Here is a 25009-nt window from a genome sequence, read left to right as displayed (position 1 = left end):
TTGATTTGTAAACACAGACAAAGAATGGAAAAGTGAGCAGCAAATGAAGAGGAAAATGTCTGTTTATTTATCTGATCACATTAAAAACACTAAGACTGCATTAAGATATCGCAGTGACAGTGAACCATAAATTAAATAGTTCAAATTAGGCTGTAATTATTTTTAACAAGAAGAGAAGGGTCGTGTAAACATTAGCGCCGTGGATACACTCTCATTAGCTTTTTATTCATGCGTTTGATACCCTTGAACAGCATATGAATTAAGATGAAAAAGGCACTAGTTTATTTCCTCAGAGATTATTTAACACAACAGTTCTCTCTTCAGCAGTTAGCCTTTCAACACTGACCTTGATGCAAGTAAAGGTGAAAAAAACATACTGTACCGTGTTATATTTACAATATGCATTCATATAAATAATGGGGCAAGTTCTAAAGCCATTTTAGCAATCTGACTGATTTTTAGGCAAGACAACTATGTTATCCAATAAAACAGTCCCTGAACAACACTTGATTCTACAGCTTTGACAAAATAAAGACTTAAAAAAATAAAAAATAATGCTAACATAGCAGAATCTAGTAGGTTGACAATAGGATTCCCTTTGAAATATGTGGAAAATGACATGACAATATATTAATACTGTGCTCATAAAAAGTGGTTTAAGACTGAATAATGCCATCACAGACAAATGCAAAGTACACGACAGTCTGAAATGAAGTCGTGGAAATGATAATACCCAACTGAGTGAGGTACACACATACAGAATATCAGCAAATACCAATGTTACAAAATGCACAGTGTGCAAATTAATATCTGCAATAATGTAACTGTGTCATTAGTGTTAATTATGACTCGTTCCCCATTAAGTCAACTCAAGGCACAAACTAAGTTAGAGTATTTCCAATTATTTTAACTTAAAAAAACAAACTATGAACAACATGGGTTAGTGATGTGAGGTGCGCTGCATTGCAGTTAATCTACATTCACTTCCACAGATTCCCTGAAGGAGAGACCTAGTACATTACAAGTCCTCGGAGGCTTTTGAGGCCACAGAAATACTTTTCCCCCTCTCAATCCATCCATGTGCATTTATACTGTTACTGCTCAAAAAACGATCGCAAAGAGCTCCATAAATTTCAGAGTGCATACTATAATAGACTCCTCGCTAAAGCAGCACTTTAATTGTCAGGACACACTTCATTATAGCTGGAGACATCCATTTTCAAAGAGCCTAACAGGAAAAATTTGAAATACATCAGTAGTACAGTCATTTGGCGACAAGCTCTGTAGCTTCACAATGTCCTGTTTTGGATTATAGTGTTCAGCAGCAGTGTGGGGCAAACTGAATCACTGCAGAGCTCTCCCGGCTGCCAGCTGTACAAAGCCGATTGAATTACAGCGGCAACACCACTGTTTTAAACCAAGTTGTAGACTTCCAGGTTGCCCTGCAAGATGTGGTCCTTCACCGCACGGAAGACAAATCGAATGTTGTCTGTGTCTGTGGCACAGGTGAAGTGGGAGTAGATCATTTTTTTCTCGTTTGGATTGAGGTTGACAAACATATCTAAGATGAATTTTTTTACTGCATTGACATCTCGCTGGGGACCTGGTGTAAAGAGACAGAGGGCAAAAACAGCACATGAGAGTCACTGTAGTATTTTTCAGTAAGTACATAACAGCTCGATAATCTAAGGCAGGCTAGCACTGTATTCTAAAATGGCTGCAGAACACTGAAGTGAAAGTTTGTAACTTTTCAAAGAGGAAATAACTGTAATTTCCTCTTACAAATTAAAAGCTAAATGCATGAGCCATAAAACACACCCCGGATCAATTCAATACATGCTGCTACAGCTATACTTGATCTTGTACGACCATTAGCTTACAATGGCTTATGTTAGCTAACTTTATAGATAGGCGTATGTATTGTTCTACAACAGATATTACTGAATCAGTTTGAGGACTCTTGCCTACTTGTGTTACTGTTGTTACAAACCTGGCAATTTAAAGACCACTATCAGGTCATATGACTGAGAGTGAATAAATGGGACTACAAGTAGATAACAACAGTGTGTCGGTGGCTGCCTGGTTTACTTTTGTGATAAATAATTTAAATGTGTATCTGTGACATGCCAAAATAGTGTGACAACAGCACCAGTACAGAAGAATAGAAAAATAATGTTTAACGTAGGCTAACATAAGCCGTTATAAGCTGCTGGTTATACCAGACCACGGTGAGCTGTAGCAACCAAGGGTTATGCTTATGAATTACTTTTCATCTGCACAAGGACGGTTATTTATTATTAAAAATACATAGTATCACTTTAAAGACACAGAACATCTAAATAAACCAACAACTGATAGAGTTATTTAATTAACAGCATGAAGGATTTAGTAGCATCTAGTGGTGAAGTTGAGAAGGGGCTGTGAAGTGTGTAGGAGAAATTATGGTCACCGCAAAACTCCCCAAAAACCGTGAAAGGCCCTATCGACAGCCATCATTGTGTTTGTCTGTTTTGGTCTAAAGAAGAAACATTGCGGTTCAACATGGCAGATTCTGTGGAAGAAGACCCGCTCCATCGCTCATTCTAACATAACAAAAACACACTGATTCATATTTTCAGGTGATTATACACTAATCAAAACATTTGTGTGACTATATAATAAATGTCTGCCAACAGAGCCTCTTTAATGTTACACACAGGACCTTTAAGCTATTATAAAACCTTTGATCAGTTTCCTCTTACCATCATATTCAGGGAAGTAGTCGACCAAATGTGAGTACATGATTTTCTCCTCCAGTAAATCTATCTTGTTGAGGAACAAGATGACTGAGGACTCTTTGAACCACTTGTAGGTTATGATTGTCCTGAACAAGGCCATGCTTTCCTCCATGCGATTCTTTGAAAAACACATGACACAAACATCTAAGCATGAGCATACATATGAAATCAGATATAGCATTAGACAGCAGTACTTCATCACTGATTGTGTGTGTGTGTGTGTGTGTGTGTGTGTCTTTGTGTGTGAGCAAATTCAATTGTCTGTAATCTCATCAAGTGAACAAGCCTTGGTGAGAGGAGCACATTGCTGAACAGAGTGACTAAAGAGCTCCCCCTGCAGATGAACTACACACACTGCCACAAAAGAGGGTCAAGAAGAGGTTTATGATTGTGACCAGAAAGAAAGAGAGGGAGAATAAAAGAGAGAGAAACCAGACTAGTGCTGGACTCAATCTAGGTCATCATCTTCACCTTACAGGTTTAGCCTTAAACAAAAGAAACAATGTCCCTTTGTCCCCCCTAAAGCGACCCCTGTACAGACTAACAAATAATACAGGGAGAGATCAGCTTGTATTTGTCACTGACTGTTTTGCAGGCAGCGTCTCACCTCATTGACAGACTCAACCAGGACCTGATCGTACTCGCTGAGCGCCACCAGGAACATGATGGAAGTGACATTCTCGAAACAGTGAATCCACTTCCTCCTCTCTGAACGCTGGCCACCCACATCCACCATCCTACAGCCACAAGTTAAACGGAATTGTAAATGGAATGCACTTATATTGCGCCTTTCTACTCTGACCAGTGCTTTCACATCCCCTCCGTCGCAGAGGCTGTAATGCAAGGTGCCAACTGATCAAGTAATCCCATTCACACACACTCACACCGAGCAATTTGGGGTTCAGTATCTTGCCCAAGGACACTTTGACATGCAGAAGGAGGAGTCGGGGATTGAACCAAAAACCTGCTGATTAGTGGACAACCAGCTCTGCCTCCTGAGCTATAGCTAAAGAACAAGTCATTATAAAAACAAATAACTAAATTACAGCAAGTTTTATTCTTATTTTCTAATTTTATATTATTATATTTTTATTATTATTTTATTAAGTTTATGAAAATTGATCATTTGACATGTAGACATGATGGTTAGTCTAGTCTAGTCTAATATCACTTATCAATATAAACTTATTGCACAGTTGTATCTACATTCTTTTCATTACCTATCTATGTTTGACGGTTGTGAAGCTTTAATGCTTTTAAAACATTCCCATGACAACCAGAATACTGTCAGCGTTTTCCTTTATAGCTTCAAGGTTAAATTCTGGGAACAGAAACTTGTTTTGAGACCCCTCAAATGATACCAATTTAGTGTAATTTACTATTACAGAAACAAAACCAACCTGATTTGACATAGCCAATGTAAAGACCATTGACATCTGACAATTATTTACTAAATGAGGCCCAGCTGTGCTCAAAGAAGACTAATAAGACTAACCAGACACAATGGCTTTCAACTTGTGTCTCTACTTCCACGACAATGCTGACACAGGGAGAAACAACTGTCTGCAGTCTGCAGCCATATTAGCGGCTCTGTGAGGCTCTACTTGAGTGCTTTGATCTTAATGCTAATGTCATCATGCTAGCTAACATTCACTATGACAATGCTAGCATGCTGGTGGGTATAATGTTTACCATGCTCACAATCTTAGCATGCTAACATTTAGTGGCAATAAACATAAAGTACAGTCCAGGCTGAAGGGGATGTCATTAGTTATGCAAGTGTTTTGGACATGAATGTGTGTGCCAAATTTCATGGCAATCCATTCGATAATTACATAATAATGACATTATACAAAAGATGTGGCTGGAGAAAAAGTCAGGGCATCACCAAAATCAGCAGGATACATCATCTGGGGACCATGAATGTCAAAATGTAAAAAAAAAAAAAAAAAAAAATGTCATGGCAATCTATCTAACAGGGATTTACATTACAGCTACACTAAGCTAAAGTAGTTAAATACAGTTGGGTGACATGACATTACCAGGCAACTGGTAGTGTTTCAATTATATCGTTTATATATCCCTATAATAAGTCTAGGTATATTAAGCCATTGGGGACAATGTCTCCTAATCAATGTTGCAATCAATGAGCGGGACAATTTGGGTTATATATTCAGGAAGTGCCTTAATTTGTTTGGTATTTGGTTTAGCCAAAAACAGACACTCCCCCATGTGGTCATGACATCAATATCATGATACAAAACTACATTACCATGATATAAGATTTTATCTTTGTTGGCTGCCCCGACTCCCAAATACTCTTTACTCTACACTTTACTCTACAACGGAACAACAAAATAAAAAATAACCACAACATAAAACACTCACCTGAACACCACATTCTCCAGGTCAAAGGGGTACTCTATAATACCTGTTGTGGGCACCCTGACCCTCAGGACATCCTGCTGGGTTGGCAGATAAGGAGTAGCAGCAATTCGGTCCAAGTCATTCAGATAGCTATTAACACAGGAGGACAACCCAGAGTTAAGAAAATGAAAACAGTTAGATAGAGTGATATAGAAACAGGAGAGGGACAAAGGAGACCTTTATTGTAAAATATTCAAGTCATGGTTTCAGCCACTTCACTATAATTAATTCTATAGTGAAAATTTAAATGGTGTTTCTCTGCTTTTAAGCCTTTTGTCAACAGCCTTAAATGGTATAACCACTGAAGCTGAACCTTCTGAATGCAATAAACAGACAACTGGTAGATGAAACAGTGGAAACTATTTGGCAACGTCTGAGGAGTTTCTGTTTACACTCACTATTTGGTTGAGTCTGAGAGCTGGTATTCCCTCTTCCGATTGTAACATTCCCGAATCCCTGGGTCGCTCCACAGGCTCTTGATGGCATCCGCGTAAGGGTTTGTTAATGTTGTGACCTTCTCCACATCAACCCCACTGACAAGACTGGCGTTTGCCTGAACAACAACGGAGTGACACTAAAATTAATGACATAACCCAACACTTCCAGAACAAAATATATACGGGGGCATTTGTGATGAAAATGACATCATGTTTGGAAAAGAAACACTTCAGTATTGCATATAGATTTTCTGCGGTCCTTGTTCATAAATTATGTTGTGTAACTTGTGTAAGGATTCCTCTGAGCTCTCAGCACTAATTCAATGCTGACTCATCGGTAAAACTCGGATTACGTTTGTAGACTACAGCTGCAACAATTAAATGATAAATCAATTAGACGATCGACAGGCAATCGTTGAAGTTATTTTTCATGCACAAATTCCAAAGATCTGACTTCTCAAATGTGATAATTTGCCGCTTTCCATTTTCTCAATATCAAAGTAAGTTTGGTTTTGACGGTTGATCGGACAAGACAAGAGATTACCTAAAGAGAGGAGATTGGGATTGTCTTTGGATCTCTTATAGACTAAATAAACTTTTACTGACTCAAACACTTTCTTAAGGTAAAACAATTAGGATGAAATGTGACTACTTGCTGGTAGCTGCTTTTGACTCCTGCAGTAATCCCTGACCATAAACCTTTATTATTCTTTCATATGCATTTAAAGACACAAAGAGCTAAACAAAGTACAAAGGTTACTATGTGTTCCAGGTCGCCTCCTCTGGGTTTGTAGTCCTGTGTCTTCTTGGAACTCTCAGTCTCTCTATCTCACTGCTCTAATGTGTCTGATTAATAATAAATATTTCCCTGACTCTGCATCACTCGTGGACCCACAGTGCAATTGTTCAGGCAGAAAACACTAGGAAAAAAACTGCACAAGCTGTTTGGAGTACTTTAAATGGTCATTTATGGGTGAACAATTACGCATCAATAAACTGCCTTATTGTACAAGGTGCTTTTGCAGACATGCTGCAATTATCGTTTTGTTGATGGATATTTGATGTTCTGATGGTTTCTTCCTCTACTACTCGTGATAAAAGGAAGACTGTGGCCCGGTCATGATACAAATGTCTAGCTGCCATACTGTAAACTCCAGTGTAATGAAATACAAATACAACTTTACCCACTGTGAATGGGTTTAACCTGTTGATCACACCACTGTTAATTCCACTGAAACCAATACTGATACTGTCTGTCGAGCAGTTTTATGAGTCACATCCCTATACACACAGGAAACAGTAGAAGTAGTAAAAGGAAGTAATTTTCCTGTTCTTCTGTTCTTTGGCTGACTTTAATTGCTACCAGAGATTGTGTGTGTTTATTTTTACTTTTTAACATTTCTGGGGGAAGCCATACCCTCAAATGCTTTTCTCTTTTTGTGCATCTTTTAAAATTTATTTTATGGCTTCTGCTTCACCACTTTAATGCTCCCAGTCTCTCTGCAGACATGATCCTGGGACAAATTTAAAGGGATCCTTTGAAACCGCTGTGCCAGTCTCTTTCTTTAAGCTCTGCATTCTCTGACCTCTTGACATCAATCCAAAAAGTCTTTATTTAGTAAAAGTTAACTCTTACTTTCAACTCCGCACAAATGTTAGATAGTAAATTGACCATTCGCTAAGGCTCCACTCTCCTTAGTGACTGTTGCAAAGACAAGCTTTCCGTTCTCGCACAGCACATAATGCTGTTTACAATTATAATGATGGTAGATTACCACTAAATCAAGACAATGGCTCCTAGATTTCAGATAAAAGTAGAACAAAGCAGTGCAGGCTTCTCTTTTCTAGCTTTTTTTTTCTCAGCTGTAAGTAGCTACTTAATTGAGCTAACTTAGCTCCTTGAATCAGTTGAAAAGTCAGATTTTTATACTATTTCCAGGTGGCTCGGTTTGATTAAAAGAAGAAAAAAAAGGGGCTTTCGATGGCTGAAATCATGACATCACATTAAAGGACTAAAAACAGGCTTAAACTAACAGGTCCAGGCCTAAAACAGCTTATTATTTTGTTTTAACATAATCCTGTTTGGCTAAATAGCCAGTACTACTCGCCCAGAGTTCTAATGTAAGGTATCTGTGGGCAACGTTATGAGAGAAAGCTTGTACAATGATGATTAACCAATGTGTTGGTGAATGTAATACCATCTTGGTTTGCTGTAATGCAAACTTCCCCAAATCCAATAAAGAACAGGGCAGAGTTGCTAACACTGCCCTACACTGCAGCTTCCACACAATGGGGATAGAATACACAGTGGATTCACCATATATTTGTGCTTTTTGTTAAAAGTAACCTATAGCCTCACAAAATGTAACTAGCTATTGATTTGAGAGTGAGGGGGTGTAGTGAATACTCACTGGCGTCTTGACTGACCTACAGACCCTTTACACATCAGTACTAATATCTGCATGCTCAGTGACAAACAGAACATCACTGACAATCAGAAACAAGCCACATGGTTAATGGTTACTTAGTTAAGGTTGCCAAAGGTCCACGAAGGCCCCCCCTCCACAGGAAGTGAACTCTTCTCACTTCTGTCTCATCCTTTCCTGGAACGTTAACTGTAGTATATGTGTGTGAACCACATTTGTGTGATTTATAAGCTCCTGGCGTTGGTATGACAGATTCCTGTATGATTAATAGGGAATTCTCTGTCTCCCTTGCTCTTTTGTCTCTTTTTGGACTCAGGAGGAGTACCTGTCTTTACATGCCTGCAGTGTGACATCGAGTGTACTTTCCGTAAATAGACACAACTCTAAGGCAGGAGGATTGCAAAACTAAACACCGTTGCAAATTACCAGAAGTACTTCACCCTGAATACACACTGCAGGCTCTGTCAGTGTCTGAGACAGTAAACCGTGCAGACGCTTCTGTGGGACAGCGTGTGGTAAAAAACCTCTTTCTCAATCTGTCTGTGAAGCAGCAAATACAGGACAAAGAAACGATAGTCTGCTCTACCTTGTTGTTTTCATACTTGTAGGGGATCTGTAATGTGTTCATGGCCTGGACCATAGCCTGCATGGCTGTGAAGATGTTCTGGTATACCAGCCTGGTGAAGCCCCTCTTGTCCTCATCAGAGTATCCGCGGCCATGGATGATCCTCATCTGCTTGATGAAAGTGCTCTTCCCACTTTCCCCAGTTCCTAACCACCGACAAATACAGACCATTACTGTACACAACACATTAACTTAAAGGCTGGGATTATTCTATGTTTGTTATTATCAACAAATCCCATTAAAGGTGGGGAGAAAGGTTTGTATTTAAGCTAAATTTGTTGTTGTGATGTGCTCATAGGTCTTGTGGCTATAAAACCCATTGCAAACTTTGTACCGACAAATACCATCCACATATTTGGTTTATGATGTACTTTGAGTTTTGTGCTGATTAGCAAATGTTAGCATGCTAATATGCTATACTCAGATGGTATGCACTATAAACATTATTATTATTATTATCATTATATTATTTGTTCACAATCAAAATAATTTATCCCTAAATTTTGCCTGCTGTATTATTATTATTAAGTGTTTTTTTGTCTGTATTGTGTTAGAAGTGCTTTGACATCTCACTCTTACGCAATCTTGGACTAACTTTAATTACCATAGTCTGGGTTTTATCTTATTCTTGGACCCCGTGGGTCTTATGTTTATGTTTGAGTCAAGTTTTACAACAATATTTTGTCATCTCACCAGTGACTGCCTGTGTCTTTGAAAAAGCTGAACTACAAGACGTTGCAGCATTTCCCCCTGTAGCTGAAAAAGTTGAAATGAAAGTATTCATTGGCAACCACGCGAGAGCTTTTCAGACATGGAGAAGTGAAATGTCCCTTTAGCATGTCATTTTGAAAACGTAAATGAAATGAGATGAATATATTGGATGGTTTACATTTGATATGATTATTGAGCCGATTGATCTAAATCAAATATACTGTACAGTTTAAATGTAAGACTTCTTCAAAGTATGCAGTCAGTTTGAGGTGTGGTGGAGCTATACATCTGACCTTTGAACCTAAAAGTCAGCTTGAGTCAATCATTTTTAAAGTAGAATAATCATAACCAACGTGACTGCACCTACACCCTAAACCTACTCACAGCATTGCTGATATAGCCTGTCAAGTGACACAAATAAAAATGTTGCCTCCCAAGATGCTACAGCTATAAATAAATAAATAGTTAATCAGTGATGGAAGGACATTTACTGCACTTGAGTACAGTCTGAGGTGATTGTATTTTACTTTGTACTTCTCCATTACTTTGCAGAGAAGAATATTATACTTTTATTCCACTATGTGTCTGACAGCTGTATTTACTACCTGACTTTACAGATGAAGGTTTTACATACAAAATATATGATCTGAATATAAAGTATGACGTATTGTTACAAATGAAGGTATCAATCACTATATAAAATCTTTAAAATGATCTCCCTCTCAACCAGCTACAACAGTAAAATGCTACTTACATGTTAATGTATCAGTAATAATAATCCAGTGATATATTTAATAACTCTCACATGGGGCATTTTCTGCATGAGTATCTTTACTTTTCTTTTTTTTTCTATATTTTTATATTATATTATTAGGATTCTGACTGCAGGACTTGACATTGTGGTACGTCACGTTCAAGTAAAGGGTCTGAATCCTTCTTACACTACTGATTATAATGACTATAATATTTTTCTACCCATTGTTTCTGTAGCATTTTCTACAGTGGGTTGTACTGTGATCAGACACAGCTCTATAATTTTTACAGTGCACATTAACTGTTCTGTTCACATTCGGCCATAAACACATCATTATGCACTCAAGGTCTTTCAGCCGAAGCACTTTCAAGGCCAATTAAGTAAAGGATTTGTATGTCTAATTATTTATTTATTTGTGAGGAGCTTTAATACTTTTCTATCGTGAATAGTGGTCGAAGAAGTATTGAGATCTTTTACTCCTGCCTTTCACAATCTTCCTCAAAGGGCGTGTGCGTTATGTTTCGAAAGTATAAGAGCTTATTATGAACGGCCCCATTCAGAGTGTTATGTTTATCCCATATACAGTATATTATTGGTACATTACTGGTGCATTAATATAAAGCAGCATTATGTTGCTGTCAAGGTGGACTAAACTTTATATACTGTTGGACAGTGGTGGAGGGTAAGTAAGGTCATTTTCTCAAGTGCTGAGCTTTAGTACAGTTTGGAGGTACTTGAGTATTCCATTGTGTACTACTTTATACTTCTACTTATTTCAGAAGGATACATTTTACTTTTCACACCACTTTTGATTCGTGAGACGATGCTTCGTTTCAGATGTGTATGAGTCGTTTTCAGTTCCACGAAAAGTGATTTCGTCTCTCTAAACTTGATGAAAATGAAAAGAAACGAAACCTTTAATGGTTTCATTTCAATAAACGTTTGAGGCCCAGTAAAAGTGTCCAATATTCTGCAGGAAAAGCAAAGATTCTCCTGCCTTGATACATAGTAACATACTTACAGGAGCCAGTTATATGCAGAATGAGTACTTTTACTGAAGTAGGATTTTAAATAACTTTTACTTGTAGTGGAGTACTTTTATATTGTGGTATTGGTATTTTTACTTAAAGTAAAGGACCTGAATAGTTGGGTTATTTTAACCACTGCTGTTGGCTGGTTTAATCAATAATGCATCATACTTTATCAACAGACACTGATGTTTTAAATGTAAAAGTGTGCATCAAGCAGATGCTGATATAGATTAAACTGCCCAACAGTATATCAAGTATTTAAAATAATCTGCGCCTCGACCAGCTACAACCTTTTTACTCTTTTATGCATCTGTAATAATACAATACTCTAATGTAATGTGACTCTGAATCATTAAGACTACTTTTGCTTTTAATACTTGATGGACATTTTGCTGATGAATTGCAGTAATAGATGGGACTTGTAATGGAGTACTCCACTCCACTTTCGTATAAAACATAAACTGTTTATATTCAACCACAAATGTGCCACCACATACTCGAGTACTGTCGAGTACTGTTTACATCTATTTTTTAGTGAGTTCATTTATAGCCAATAGTGTAAAGTATGTACATTTACTCAAGTACTGTATTTAAGTAGAGCTTTGAGGTACTTGAACTCAAGTATTTTAATTTTCTACTACTTTATACTTCCACTCCAATACTTTGCAGAGAGCAATATTGTACTTATTACTCCACTACATTCAACACCCATAGTTACTTTACAGATTAGGAGTTTCCATACAAAACAATCATTCTCATGTTATTAAATCATGAAAATAATAACAATCAATAACAATAATGCAATAATACAAAATATACACACTCTGAAATGGGCCAGTCTGCATACTAGTTCTTTTTTAGTACTTAGGTACATTTTGAATGCAGTATCTTTACAGAAGGATACAGTCTGTTTGTTTTTAACTCAAACAGAACATCTGAATACTACTTCTCCACCACCACTGCTTATGAAAGATTATTTCTATTAAAGTATTTTGCGTCCCTTACCGAGCAAAAGGAGCTTGTATTCCCGTCGGGAGTCCCTCTTGTCCCGGCGGAGCTGCCTCTCAATCTCATCGTTGATCCTGCGAGCCTCTTTGGCCTCTGGGCTGAGGCAGCAAGCCCCCACGGAGCTCAGAATCATTACTCCTGGATAACACTTCTCCTTCCGAGGCACAGACACATACATAATGTTGGTTACACAGGACGGAGAAAAAAAAGCCCCGAGTTATCCTAAAGTCAATTTATTTTGATTAACCCCTCCACAATAACCCACTGCGTACGCCAACACAGTACTCTCCTGAGCTGGAAAACAATGTTTAACAAATGTAAATTCAAGGAAGTAAAGTAGGTTATTCTCAAGGCTGTTTGCATTACCTTGTTCCTCTCCTGTGAAGAGGAAATTAAGTTTGTGCAACAACTTAAGAAGACTGTGAAGTAGCGAGGCTTTACCCCCTTTGGTAGCTGAGCTCCGGGCGTGGTGGGCTGAATATGGCGGAGTTTCACTTCATAGCGCTACAAAATAACAACTAAAGTCATCCAGGGGAATACAAAGTACTCAAACGCCACGTTCTTTGTTTGTTTTGTTTTCTTTTGTCTTGGTTTGCGAGAGATGCTCGGTGTTATCTTCCCCTGCGTGCAGTTTTGTTTGTCCTGTCTCTCTCTCTCTCTCTTCCTCTCTGTCTCTCTATCCTGGGTAAAAAACCAACAGTGGACCATGTGACGGAGGGCTGTGCTCTGATGGGAAACCGTGTGGGCTTTCTCTATTACATTATGGGAACAAATTTCCGGTGTTAACTAGTAAACTACGGATGCATGTGACAGTGAGAGCAACAGGCTGACACACCTCACCTTCACTAGAAACCAATTACAAACCGATACAGCTGGATGTGCATGCTCTTATTCCTCTGTTGGAATAAAGAGACAAAAAGCACATGGTCGAACTGTGACACAGACTTTATTTACTCAACACCTGCAGGTACTACAGATATCATTTCATACAGAGATACAGATATGACCGGACAGAAAACACCACTCATGGACTCCTTACATCAAACTGCAGCTTAAAAAAATGCTTCCAAAACTGTCAAAATTAAAAACAATTATCAAGAATAAATGGATTTAAACAGATTAGATATTAAGGTTTGCATTACAGCGAGTCCATCACGGTGAGTGGCAGAAAATAAATCAAATAATAAGAGAAAGAAAGAAATAATTGACCAAACCTGTCTTATGGCGCCATCTTCTTCCAAGAGAAAGTATTCTGGGCCTATTTAACTACTCATGAAATTACTGTTTCTATGTAAATATATACACACACTTTATACAGCTCCTTGTCTTTCAATGAAAAACAAAAATTCTTAAAAATTTTCTTTTAACTATATCACACTGGCACGTTTATCCCAACTTAAAGCAAAAGAACGACATTGAGGAGAACTCGCTCATTCAGTTTCTGGTGCAGAGTTAGCTAGCCAGATGAGGGAGCTGATACCGCTTCTAATCTGTCCATTTTATATTATAAATATAAATATATTAGCAAATTGTGAAGCTAGGTTGGTGCTAGCAGCCAGTTAGCTTAGCACAAAGACTGGAAACAACTAGCAGCAGTACCAGCTGCTAACACATTGTTTGTGGGGTTTTTTAAACCAAACAAACAAAAAAAAGAATAAAAACAATAATTCATTGGTTTACATGGGGTTACAAGAGAGACTGAAGTTAAATTACTGCTCACAGGTAGCTGGCTAACTATATATATCACCTGCTCTAAAAAGGTAATTTTATATTAGTACAATTTGCTTTTTGTACGTATTAAACAAAACATGAAGTGTTAGCGTTAGAGGTGCTGGTAGGTGGATCATGTGGCCGCTGGACAGAGCCAGGCTAGCTGTTTCCTGTCTTTATGCTAAGCTAAGCGACTGCTGGCTATAGCTTCATATTTGCCACACACACATTAAGTATTGATCTTTTCAATCAATATGATATTTTCCTCTCCCAGAAACACATACCGATATTTCCCCAAAATGTCAAACTTCTCCATTAAAGCCCATCTTACAAAAAAAGCACTTCAGTTGACAGTGGAAAAGGATCTTGGATCTTGTGTAAAAATTAAAAGCAAAATGGTTATTTAACCATTCAGAGACCATGCATCTTCATTTGAAGAGTGTGCTTGAGGGGAACAAAAAAAAAATTTAAAAAAATCACGTAATGTTTCTTACAAAAGATTACATTCTGCATGCTGTACTGAAATGAGGGAGATAAGGGCCAGGGGCGGCACACAACACCAAAAGCTATCACAGATGAGTTTACTCCAATGACGGCACAAGACTCTCCTAAAAAATAATTACACCAGCACAGAAACATGTTGTTGACTCCTCGTTTGCTGTTTGACAGCTTAAGATTTTTTTTTAAAAACTCCTCAAAATAAAAATCGCAATTTATAGATAGATGGTTGTAGAGTGTGATAGTGAAGGGAGGGGGCACATCTACCCAAAGCAGAGGAATGTAGGCTCTGAATAAAAGGAGCAAACAGTATGGCAGCATGGCTTCAATCTTCTTCTTCACTTCCTTGTTCCTAGAAGAACCGCCCGGAGTACTGCCTCACACTGAAATAAGAGACGGATAAAAAGGTGAGGACATTTCATGATAACATTAGAGAATATTTATTTGAACAGGACCTTGACATGGGGGTCACGAGCTGTTAATGCTAGATGCTGCAAACTGTTAGACATTTTTCATGTGGAGCACAATTGTTAGTAATAAAAAAGTATGCCAAGGTCAAGGCTGAAAATAAATCGTCTGCAAGAAGCAATGTGACTGCTGAGACCAGCTTTAGCCATTTAGTCATGGGGAGGGGGTGTCTATGAACTGAAATGCTCTTGAAGATGAAATACCAGTAAAAAAAAAAAAAAAAAAGGTGGAAGACCCTTATGTTCTGGCATAATGTTCTAAAATCCAAAACATTATATAAAGCAGTAAAACACTTGATGAAGAAAACTCATATTTTACAGTCCTTTGATCTTCATATACTATATGTGTTTCTTGCTGTCTCCCTTTCCTCCCTTGACCAAACCCCTAAACCTATGTTTCCTTCCCCATGTCCCCATTGGTAATCACATTCGGTCTGACCACTACCTTTTGTCTTATTTCCCTTTGACTCCGATGTTAATCATGTCACGTCTGGTGACTGCCTGATCAATGTATACCACTTAAAAAATTTCTAGTGTATTGGTCCATGTATAAAAGTACCTCATTTCATTTTCATTTCTATGAGTCGGTAAGCTGACTCACAGAAATGAAAATTAAATTAGGCTCTGTATGTAAGTTCACCAGGATGCCGGCATGCTTTAATAAACTCACACCACCACAGCAAACCTGAATTGGACTTGAATGATTTTTTCGACACTGATTTCAAATGTATAATTTCAAATGTCTAATAAAAAGGTAAGTTTAATGAAATTAGGGCTGCGGGTAATGCTTTTTTTAAAAATCAATTAATTACCAATTCATTTCTCATTTTGTCCATAAAAAGTCACAAAATAATGAAAAATGCATGAAAAACAGCAGATCTTTTACAAATTTTTCAGACCAAATACAAGTACTTATATTTACGGAGTACCGATACGAGTACTTAATAATACAATTACAGTTCTAACAATGACCTTGAAAACATGCTTTTTTTTCCCCCCATCAGCTGTTCCTCACTTTGACTGTAACAGATTAAATGCTGCTGATGTTGTTGTAAAAAATGTTTAAAATACCTCCAAACTGCTGACATTGCTTCTTCTCCGCCTACCTGCTCAACTAATGAGAGGTTACATAACGTCAAGCTGCCGTAAAGAGGTGTCAGGTGCAGTTATTGGAGTAGTTTGATTACAAGTAAATGAGCAGTATCGGACCAGATACTGGTATTGGTGCATCCCTACTCACATTTAAGGAAAGCTGAAACCATAAAATGTTTTCCAATTTTTACTTAAGAGTATTGAGTGAATGAGTAACTGATTAGCAAATTTTTTTTTTTACTGATCTTTGTCAACTTATGGACTAAAGAAACAAGGAAGTAGCAGTAATAATGAAAGCAGTATATGGTGTAAAGTACAATGAACATCAACTGTGGTCGACAAACTTATGTTTTATGTATTTCACTGTTAAGACTGTGTTTTACATGGCTGCATAACAAATTCACCCACGGGAACAATGCAGTTAAGTCGAGGTTAACTATTTAACGCAGCAAGTAAAAAAAAGGTAGCGGATGAGCATACAGGCCATCCGAGGAGACCGCACTGCTTCAATGAGATGAGGTTTTTTTTCTTTTTGAAGAATCACAGGAGCACATGCCTGTTCTGCAGCAGGTACTGGGCATTCTGGATCTGGTCCTGTGTTCCTGTGATGGTGATGATGCGGTCCTCAGAGCCCTCTAGTGGTTCATCAATCTTGATGGATGCCCCGGACTCATGGCGGATCTGCTTGATCCTCTGGCCGCCCTTACCGATGATGGAGCCAGCAAGCTGCAAAAACAAGCACACGGGCCAATTGGAAATGGATTTAGGAGTGAAATGTGTTTTCTGTTTTCTTTTCTTTACTGCAAGAGTTATGTTTTTTTGAGAGTGAACAGATGTCTTACTCACATCTTTTGGGATGGTGACTTGTGTTGTGATGACTGGGCCTCCAATGTCACTGTATGAGCCTCTACCACCTACAGCAGGAGGTGAGAAGGAACATTTAAGGTGAATTTGGCTCTAACTTAAAGCATGCAACATAATCCCTTTAGGTTAGGAAGCAAGACACTGGGACAATAATAATCCATCCCCACTCACCGGACTGAAAGTGCTCCCAGGAAGAATTGTTGTCTTTGAAAATATTGGACAGGAAACAAAGTGAAAATAAAAAAATAGACCACATGGAAAAAGACAAGAGATAGTGTGATACAAATAACACAACAAACATCGAAGACTAGCTGTCTATGTGCTCTAACAATCATGTTAAAGGAAAATGATGTTTTTCTCTTATTCATTGATGTAATTCCTTGGGTGTGGGAACATGTCGAAACCTGTTGCCACAGCTTTACAACAGAGTTTAAAGGGGGAAGCACCATGAGTGATCAGTGAACCAGACAGGTTTTAAACAACTGACCGATGAGTTTATTCTTGATCACCTTTTTTTATTATGTTTTAAACACATCCCAGTTTTAAAAAAAAAACCCAAAGTTGAGTAAACCAAAATTGAACCGGTCACACAAACAACAAAAAACATTTAATTTTTGTGCTTACTTTTCTAAAAGCGGTTTGGATTATACACACTTTATTAGGTACATTTCCACAGTCTAATGCACTTTAATACAACTGTTTTGCCATAAAGTCTACTTTTATAGGTGTTTTTTTATATGATATACATTTTAGCATTTGTTGTGGTGTTTCAAATATTCTGGGCCCCTCATGATTGTCAATAGGGAGGACAAAACATTAGAAACACCTCTCAGTAGAATGTAATCCATAAAAATGACTCCCAGATTAAAGTAAGACATGATTTTCCTTTGATGAAATAACTCTAAATCTGTGCTGGATTTACATAAACATCAACACTCACCATATCCGCCTCCGCTCTGCATTTCAGGATTGATTTGAGAAAAAAAAAACAAAAAAAAACAAACAGTTTTAATGGCACAATAATGACAGTATGCTATCAGAACCTTTTAAAGTTTTATGCACAACAATAAACCACACACACACACACAGACACACACACTATATCCATTCCACATTATATTATGAACAAGCTGGCCAGTGCTAGGTATCATTTTTGTATCCAGAACGGTTTGAATTATCCGAGGCACAGATTCAGCAAGGTGCTGGAAATGTTCCACAAGGAGTCCGTGCTGATTCCACAGCATTGAGCAGTGCCTGCACATTTTTCAGTGACATTCATGCTTCAAATATCCCATTCCACTTTATCTGAAAAGTACATTATTGGTTTGAAATCGGAGGCCTGCGGGCCACTGAAACAATCTGAAGTAACGATGGGGCCATCCTGAGATGATTAGTGTTTTGTCAATATCTGTCTGGAATTACTTCTTTTTTTTTTAATAAAAGCTGACCATGGCAATGAAAAGATATGCCTGCTCAGCAATACAGTGATGTAATGGTGATAATAACTTCCATGCACCTTTTATATGCTCACTAAGCTGAAAAGTGGACACACACACACGCTGTCACTGATGGAAAGCACCTGAAAGCAAGTCCAACATGCATCATCTATTGGCAAGAGCAAGACTGGCAACAGCTGCAGCAGTTCAGCACTGCAGATGTAGACATGTTGGTGGGTGCCATCGACGGCAAAGGACAGGAAATTCTTGTGCGATTTTGACACATTGTTTTCTATTAAAAAGCTGGTGAGCAAGTCTTATATTTTAGCATGAGTTTAGTTTATTATTGGACAGCAGAAGATGAAAACATCGCCTGGTCTGACGAATCTTAAAATTCTGCTGTGACATGCTGATGGAAAGGTCAGAATTTAGTGTAAACTACATGAACCCATGAATCCTTCCTGACTTGTATCAGTGGGTCAAGCTGGTACTGGTGATCTATTGGTGTGGGGAATATTCTTTTTGCACACATTAGGCCTCTATAATTCCAATGAAGCAACATTTAAATGCTACAACCTACCTGAGTATTGTTGCTGACCATGTCCTTTTATAGCCACAGTCAACCCATCTTTGACAAGCTACTTCCAGCAGATAACACACACACACATACAAAGTACATGTCATCCCAAGCTGGTTCCACGAACATAACAGTAGTGGTCGACCGATACGTGTTTTTTTAATGGCTGATGCTGATATTTAATGCAGATATCAAAACAAATAAAACTCATGTATAATTCTATTATTCTGTGCAATTACAATCTAATATACATGTTATCTTAAGCAGTAAGATGTGGTTTTAGAGGAAATTTCCATGAGTTAATAAAATAGAAAAAAACATTGTTATGCTGAACATGACTGATATTTGAGGGAGAGTGGTGGAAAGTACGTCATTCAACTGCATTATTCTATCCATTATAACATACCGGTAATACATATTTCACACTAGCCAGTAAAGGTTTTAGATTAGATATGAAGTAATTTAGGAAGGGAGAAACGCGTTAACATTTAGAAGATGACGTAGACTGAAGAAATTTAGGCAAACGTTTACAGCAGGGTGCAGACATTTTGAAATGAAATGAACGGAACTGTGTAGCCAACACATCTGCAGCAACTGGGCGATACCATCATGTTTACATGGACCAGCACCTTTAAGGAATGTTTCCAGCACCATGTTGAACTATTGTCATGGAGAATGAAGGCTGTGCTGGCTATAAAGTCAACCCAGCTCAAATAATTCTGGTTAGTCTGGACTGGGAAGAACAGGGGTTCTAAACAATTGATTTAACTCTAAGAGGATGAGAAAAACTTTTTTTTTTAAATAATTTTGGATGCTAAGATATAGGTTGGAAAAAGGAAGATATGTCACTGAACCATTTTACATTAAAGCAGTCACAGGTAGGAACTCATTCGGAAAAGAAACTTGAAACTGGGTCAGAATATGAAAACTTATTTAGTGCTTGACCCCTTTTTAAAGAAAAAACTATCTGGGATATTAGTTTTTTTTTTTACAGACTTGCCCATATTTAGGACATTTAAATGCACAGTAATAATTTGCTATAAATCTATTTGTTAATTAGAGCAAGGTCATACTAAAAATAAAAACATACATTTCTGTTATTTAAGCATGTTGAACCTTCTCCATTACCACATGCAGTAAACCAGATGTATTTATAAAGCTTTCAGATCAGTAAAAAAAAAAAAAAGAATCTTTTTTAATCATCTATCTTCTTATCATGTTTAAGTAATTGTTCATCTCTTGGGGCTCACCCTGCTGACATTTATAAGAAAGACACGTCTGTTATTTATGTTCAGGCCTTAAAGCTCAAGAATGAATTGACATCTATTGATATTTATTTGATCAAATATTTTCTTTTACTTCTTACTGGAACAATTTGCTTGCAGCTAAGACCTGAAAGGGAATCTGTTCAGTTACTGCTTTGGTTTCAGCTCAAGTTCATTTGCTAGCCTGGTGGATCTCTGGACTACGTACTCAGCTGCTCTGTGGTAACCAAGGAGACAACTGTTGCCAGGCAACAACAGGCCGAGATCAGTGTGCACACACAGTGAAAAAGCAGCACATTGTCCATGCCTCTGTGCTTGTACTACACTCAGAAAAAGGAATTCCAATCACCTCATATGAAAAAATTATTCACAAACACCTACTGCACACAACAAAGAGGCTACAAACACACAGCCTCGCGTTACAGCAGCACCTGTAAGCACAGACGGCACTCACCATGCTGTCGTAGCGGTCTCCTCTGCCTCTTCTGTCGCTACAGAAAAAAAGATATGCATTAATATAGTTTGTCTACTCTAGAGGACACTTAACACTACAGTATCAAGCAGGTCAGCACTGTTAGATTGGTATTTAGAAAACTGTGAATGTGAAAGGACATGCAGACTCTACAGATGACCTGTGATCAGACTCTGAATCAGGGCTGGTGGGTTGACATTCTGCTTCTGAGCAACTATCACCGATATCTGTTGCTCTACTTTTGAGAGAAATTAAATTGTTGGCAATCAGACTGTATTCACCTTGGTCTGTCGTCCATGCTGCCGTGATAGCTGCCATGTGAGAACCTGTCTCCCCTGCAAACAATGACAGACAGGGAAAGTGTGTTTGAAAAATAAAATGTAAAAGTCTAACTGTATCTAAATGATTAACACTGCAGTTTAATTTATTTGGTCCGAGACATTATACATTCTTGCCTCAAGTCATATAGACAGACAGGCAACTAAGCATCGCTACATAGATTCATCTAGGGAAATCAAATTCTGGCAACAGAAAGCAAATCATGCATGTGCCTTTTGATAATACTGATTTTATCTGGAGAAAAAAGAAAAAAGCACCAGCGTCTTGTATATCATGAATGACAAACTGACAGAAACGGGAAAAGAAGGCATTTGGTATCATCATTTTAAGGGAAAATAATTATCTGTTTGTGGTCACTACATCACAACGTTTCAATTTTTCATTCGAAGCTGCCAAAATACACGCATGAGTTGGCCATAAACTAAACATGCCTGTGGCTTAAGAGCCTCCTCTTTAGACGGTCTCAGTTTGGTTATTTTAGTCCACACCTGATTAACAACTTTCACACCAGTGAAAACAAACTGCCTGCCAAACCACTCAGGGAAATGCACCAGTTTGTTTCAACAGCACCCACAGGAACAGGAAGTGACCCCCTCCTCACCCTCCTCTTGGTGGCGGTGGCGGAGGAAGAGGCAGGTTACGTGCACGGCTGCCCCCTCGTCCACCTCTGCTCAGTGGTGGTGGGGGACCCCGACGGGGGCTCATGTCGTCGTAGTCCCTTCTGGACGGAGGCATGGGTCTGTTGCCACGAACGGGGGGCATGCGCTCAAAGCCCCCACGCACACGAATGGGGAAGCCACCTATGGGTCGTCTGCCTCTCTCCTCGAATAACATGGTGAAACCACCGTAGTCATATGTCTCATCGTAGAAATTGGGGTCATAAGGCTGAGCACGACCTTTGATTGGTGCCTGCAAAATGAAGGCAAAGGAAATTACAGAGAAAAGATTGTAAAAGACTGCTCTGTTCACAAATGATAAACTATGAACTTCAGCCTCTAATCTCATAACTATTCCTTACATCTGCATGAGGTGAAACACACAACTGTACAAAGTGTGTTGAGGCTTTCAACTGATCTCAGAGATGTAAACTGACCTCTGACACCAGCTCCAGGATAACTTTTATACATTCAATGACACGTTCTGGCTTTCCTCCCACCAAGACGACCCTGTCAGTGGAGTGTGGACAGCACTCCTGGAACAACTTGATGGTGGTCTGGGTGTTCTAGTGCACAGAAACATAAAAATGTTAGGCTCATAACCAGAAAATCTAATTCACTTATTGCTTTGCTGCTGAACTCGCTGATGACACCAGCAAATAAGTACTCCTTACATTCATTTATGTAATGTAATTATTGCTACTGCAACTCACAGAATACAAGTAACAATTATGATTCAAATAATTCATCTTTAGGCCTACTGTTGCAGAGCATCATGGCGAGGCTCCTGCTAATCTGGACTCTGTCTTACCTCTCTCAGCTCCTTTATCTTGGCACCTTTAACCCCGATGATGCCTCCTGCCAAGCTCTGATGGATCAGCAGGCGAAGCTCACTGTCAAAATCAATCCCACTGTAATGCTGGTACTAAAGAAACACAAAGCAAGATCATTCATGTCAGTAAGGCCTGAAATTCGTCCCATTGCTGATTAACGAAGCATTTCTGCAATTAGATACTCAATATAGCCAATGTGAAAAAAAAAACTGATGGCCATCCTACTGTATGCAAAAGTAACATGGATCTATAAGGAAAATGAAAACAAACATGTTTAAAGCAGAACACACTGAGCTATATATCAAGAGAAAATTATATATGTTTTAAATATTGGGGTTTATCAATACTAGGAGTGTTGTGATATACCTGTATTAATGAACAGTAATATTTAACATTTTAAATATTGATATCAAGCTAACAATGTAAATGTAAGTAATGTAAATAATCCAGCGACTCTAAAATTCTGTTTCTTTCCGTTCCCGCTTTGTAGTTCACACTCGGTGTAATTGTTCTTTTTGTATAGTAATGGTTACAGCTCTCTTCACCTCGCTACACTTGTAATTTATTTGCCCCCCAAAAAAGAGACAAAACACACAGTAAAAGTTAAAGATGATTTTGACTTATAGTGTTGTTATTATTTAAAAAATATGAAATAGTAGCAATATAAAAAAAAGGAGCATGTACCAATTTTAGAAGATACGTTTTTAAAGCAGCAACTGACAGACATAGATGCCAAATAACTGGCACCCAAATTGCTTTTGCATTAGTCTGAGAAATTATTATACGACAAGAGAAACTCTCAATAAATTATTAAAGCGTTTGCCAAAAACAGAAAACTGCACTGTTTTAGAAGAATAGTGGTGGCAAAGATTGAGATCGTTAAAGAAACTAAGCTTCCACTGAGTAGTTAGAAAATCACCAAAGAATTCTGTGACAGGCTAGAAAAATAAAATGTGCAGATTGCTGTGAGCTTCACAAAGGTGGCAGACATGTAACTTGGAAAAATATATCCATGGTCAACAAAGTAAGATGCATAATGTGTTATGAGGCACACACAAACCTGGAGAAATAGACATGTGATCTTTCCCTTTAATGACTGGACACATCTGAAGCAATGTGTGCTATGTCTGCTACATGGGAGTGGACTGGAGGCTATTGTAACCTGAACAAATGAGTCTTAAAGTAAAGGGTTGCGGGGCCGGTTAAGCCAGTTTTGTTATGTAAAGCTCAGGTTGGGGTTTGGTTATTTTGTCCATGAATGTTGTGTAAGCAAATCAATCCGCAGTGCATGCTGCATTATCCCAGTGCACTACAGATCTGTAGTAAATTAAATGAGGCAAAAATAAACCTTTAAGTCTTCAGATTCAGGTGTAAAATAAATCTGGTGTAAAACGGTCAGATCATGTCTTAAAGACAGTTATTATCCAGGTTTAGGTCTCAGTTTGAAGATGCTCTGTGGAGTTTTATTGTAAACAAAACTTATGTTTACATTCAGAGTTCCTCACCAAAACACACTATCTGTATCTTTGAGGTCTAACAATTGTTTTGAATGACGTACCTTCCTCATAAAACCTGAATCTTGAATTGTTTACATCCATGCTTACAAGGTAGCAGTCTTCTTCACTGACCTTGGTTGGCACATTACTGCCACCAACTGAGTGGAATAGCACAAAACAAAAGCAGGATTACGGACTGTATAATAGTGGATGTAGCTTCCGGGTCTGCTTCCATTGATTGCTAAAAGAAGTCAGACTGTATAGAAATCTATGAGAAAATGACACTACTTCTCACTTGATTACCTCATTAAACCATTTTCTAATGAGGTTGTCAGTCAAATCTACCCCACACTCCTCCCTAGCTCCCCCCTCTCGTCCAAATATGCCCACTTCGGGCAACCCCAATAATGAACTCAAGGCTTCGAAACAGTAGTCCACAAACCAATCGGTGACGTCACCGTGGCTTCGTCCACTTCTCTATATAGTGTATGGGGAGGATGTTAATTGCACTGCCTGCGTGTCCTTTCGTGTGCTTCACATAGTACCTTTAAGGCTTGTGCAGAACTTTGAATTCTGCATTTTAATGACCAAATGCAAGTTTTTTTCTATTCTATTAATTCCAACAGGCAACAAATTTCAAAAGCCGATGTCATCAATCATCCCGGGCTGCCCTCTGTTCATGTACACATAATTAACAAGTTAATTAACATGGCGGCCTACCTCCTCTAGAGTTGGTATGATTTTCAGAAGAATCTCTCCAATAGTGTCGATGCTGGCATTCACACTCAGGATCCTGTCAGGAACCATTGCGGCCAGAAGGAAGCAAGGCATTACAAGGGGGACAAGAAGTAGAACACAAAGCAAAACCTGACAAAAAGCAGTCCAGCAAACGGTTACTGACAAACTTACAAAATGTTTCAAACTATAAAAAAGGAAAAATTAAGACTGCTGCACACTACGCACAATTATAACTTTTCCCCAACACTACAATGATTAAATAAGCAGCTGACATGCACTCAATCTAATATCATTATAAGTAAGAGAAGACTTGGGAGGATGGGCAGCTTCAGAACGGCTCAAATTAACGTGAGACTGGCCACACAGAGTT

The 25009-nt window shown here is 38.3% G+C and overlaps 2 protein-coding genes across 6 annotated transcripts in view; both read right to left on the bottom strand.

The window, feature by feature from the left end:
- Positions 1-44: 44 nt before the first annotated feature.
- Positions 45-12916, bottom strand: LOC118332202 (guanine nucleotide-binding protein G(q) subunit alpha-like). Of its 2 annotated transcripts, none has more exons than XM_035667367.1 (8): positions 12563-12916; positions 12194-12350; positions 8654-8838; positions 5603-5757; positions 5166-5294; positions 3385-3514; positions 2742-2895; positions 45-1603 (listed from the first exon to the last, which is right to left on the bottom strand). In XM_035667367.1, exons 2-8 carry the CDS (start codon positions 12327-12329, stop codon positions 1413-1415), a joined length of 1080 nt encoding a protein of 359 aa, XP_035523260.1. In that variant the 5' UTR covers positions 12330-12350; positions 12563-12916; the 3' UTR covers positions 45-1412. The 2 variants fall into 2 exon arrangements, with proteins under 2 accessions (XP_035523260.1, XP_035523261.1); XM_035667368.1 differs by having other exon boundaries at positions 12638-12916.
- Positions 12917-13123: 207 nt separating this feature from the next.
- hnrpkl (heterogeneous nuclear ribonucleoprotein K, like) overlaps positions 13124-25009 on the bottom strand; it is a gene marked incomplete in the record, with an annotated part of 15880 nt that continues 3994 nt past the window's right edge. For 2 of the 4 annotated variants that reach the window (XM_035667365.1, XM_035667364.1), the window contains 11 exon segments: positions 13124-14787; positions 16520-16689; positions 16810-16877; positions 16999-17031; positions 17768-17783; positions 20560-20596; positions 20859-20912; positions 21518-21825; positions 22010-22138; positions 22384-22497; positions 24622-24694. In XM_035667365.1, coding sequence (XP_035523258.1) covers positions 14757-14787; positions 16520-16689; positions 16810-16877; positions 16999-17031; positions 17768-17783; positions 20560-20596; positions 20859-20912; positions 21518-21825; positions 22010-22138; positions 22384-22497; positions 24622-24694 — 1033 coding nt within the window. 4 annotated transcript variants of the gene reach the window in all.

This window comes from Morone saxatilis, unplaced genomic scaffold, assembly GCF_004916995.1.
Source record: "Morone saxatilis isolate NCDOM2014 unplaced genomic scaffold, NCSU_SB_2.0 Contig21, whole genome shotgun sequence".
Lineage (NCBI taxonomy): Eukaryota > Metazoa > Chordata > Actinopteri > Moronidae > Morone > Morone saxatilis.
This window is presented reverse-complemented; position numbering and strand designations above follow the sequence as displayed.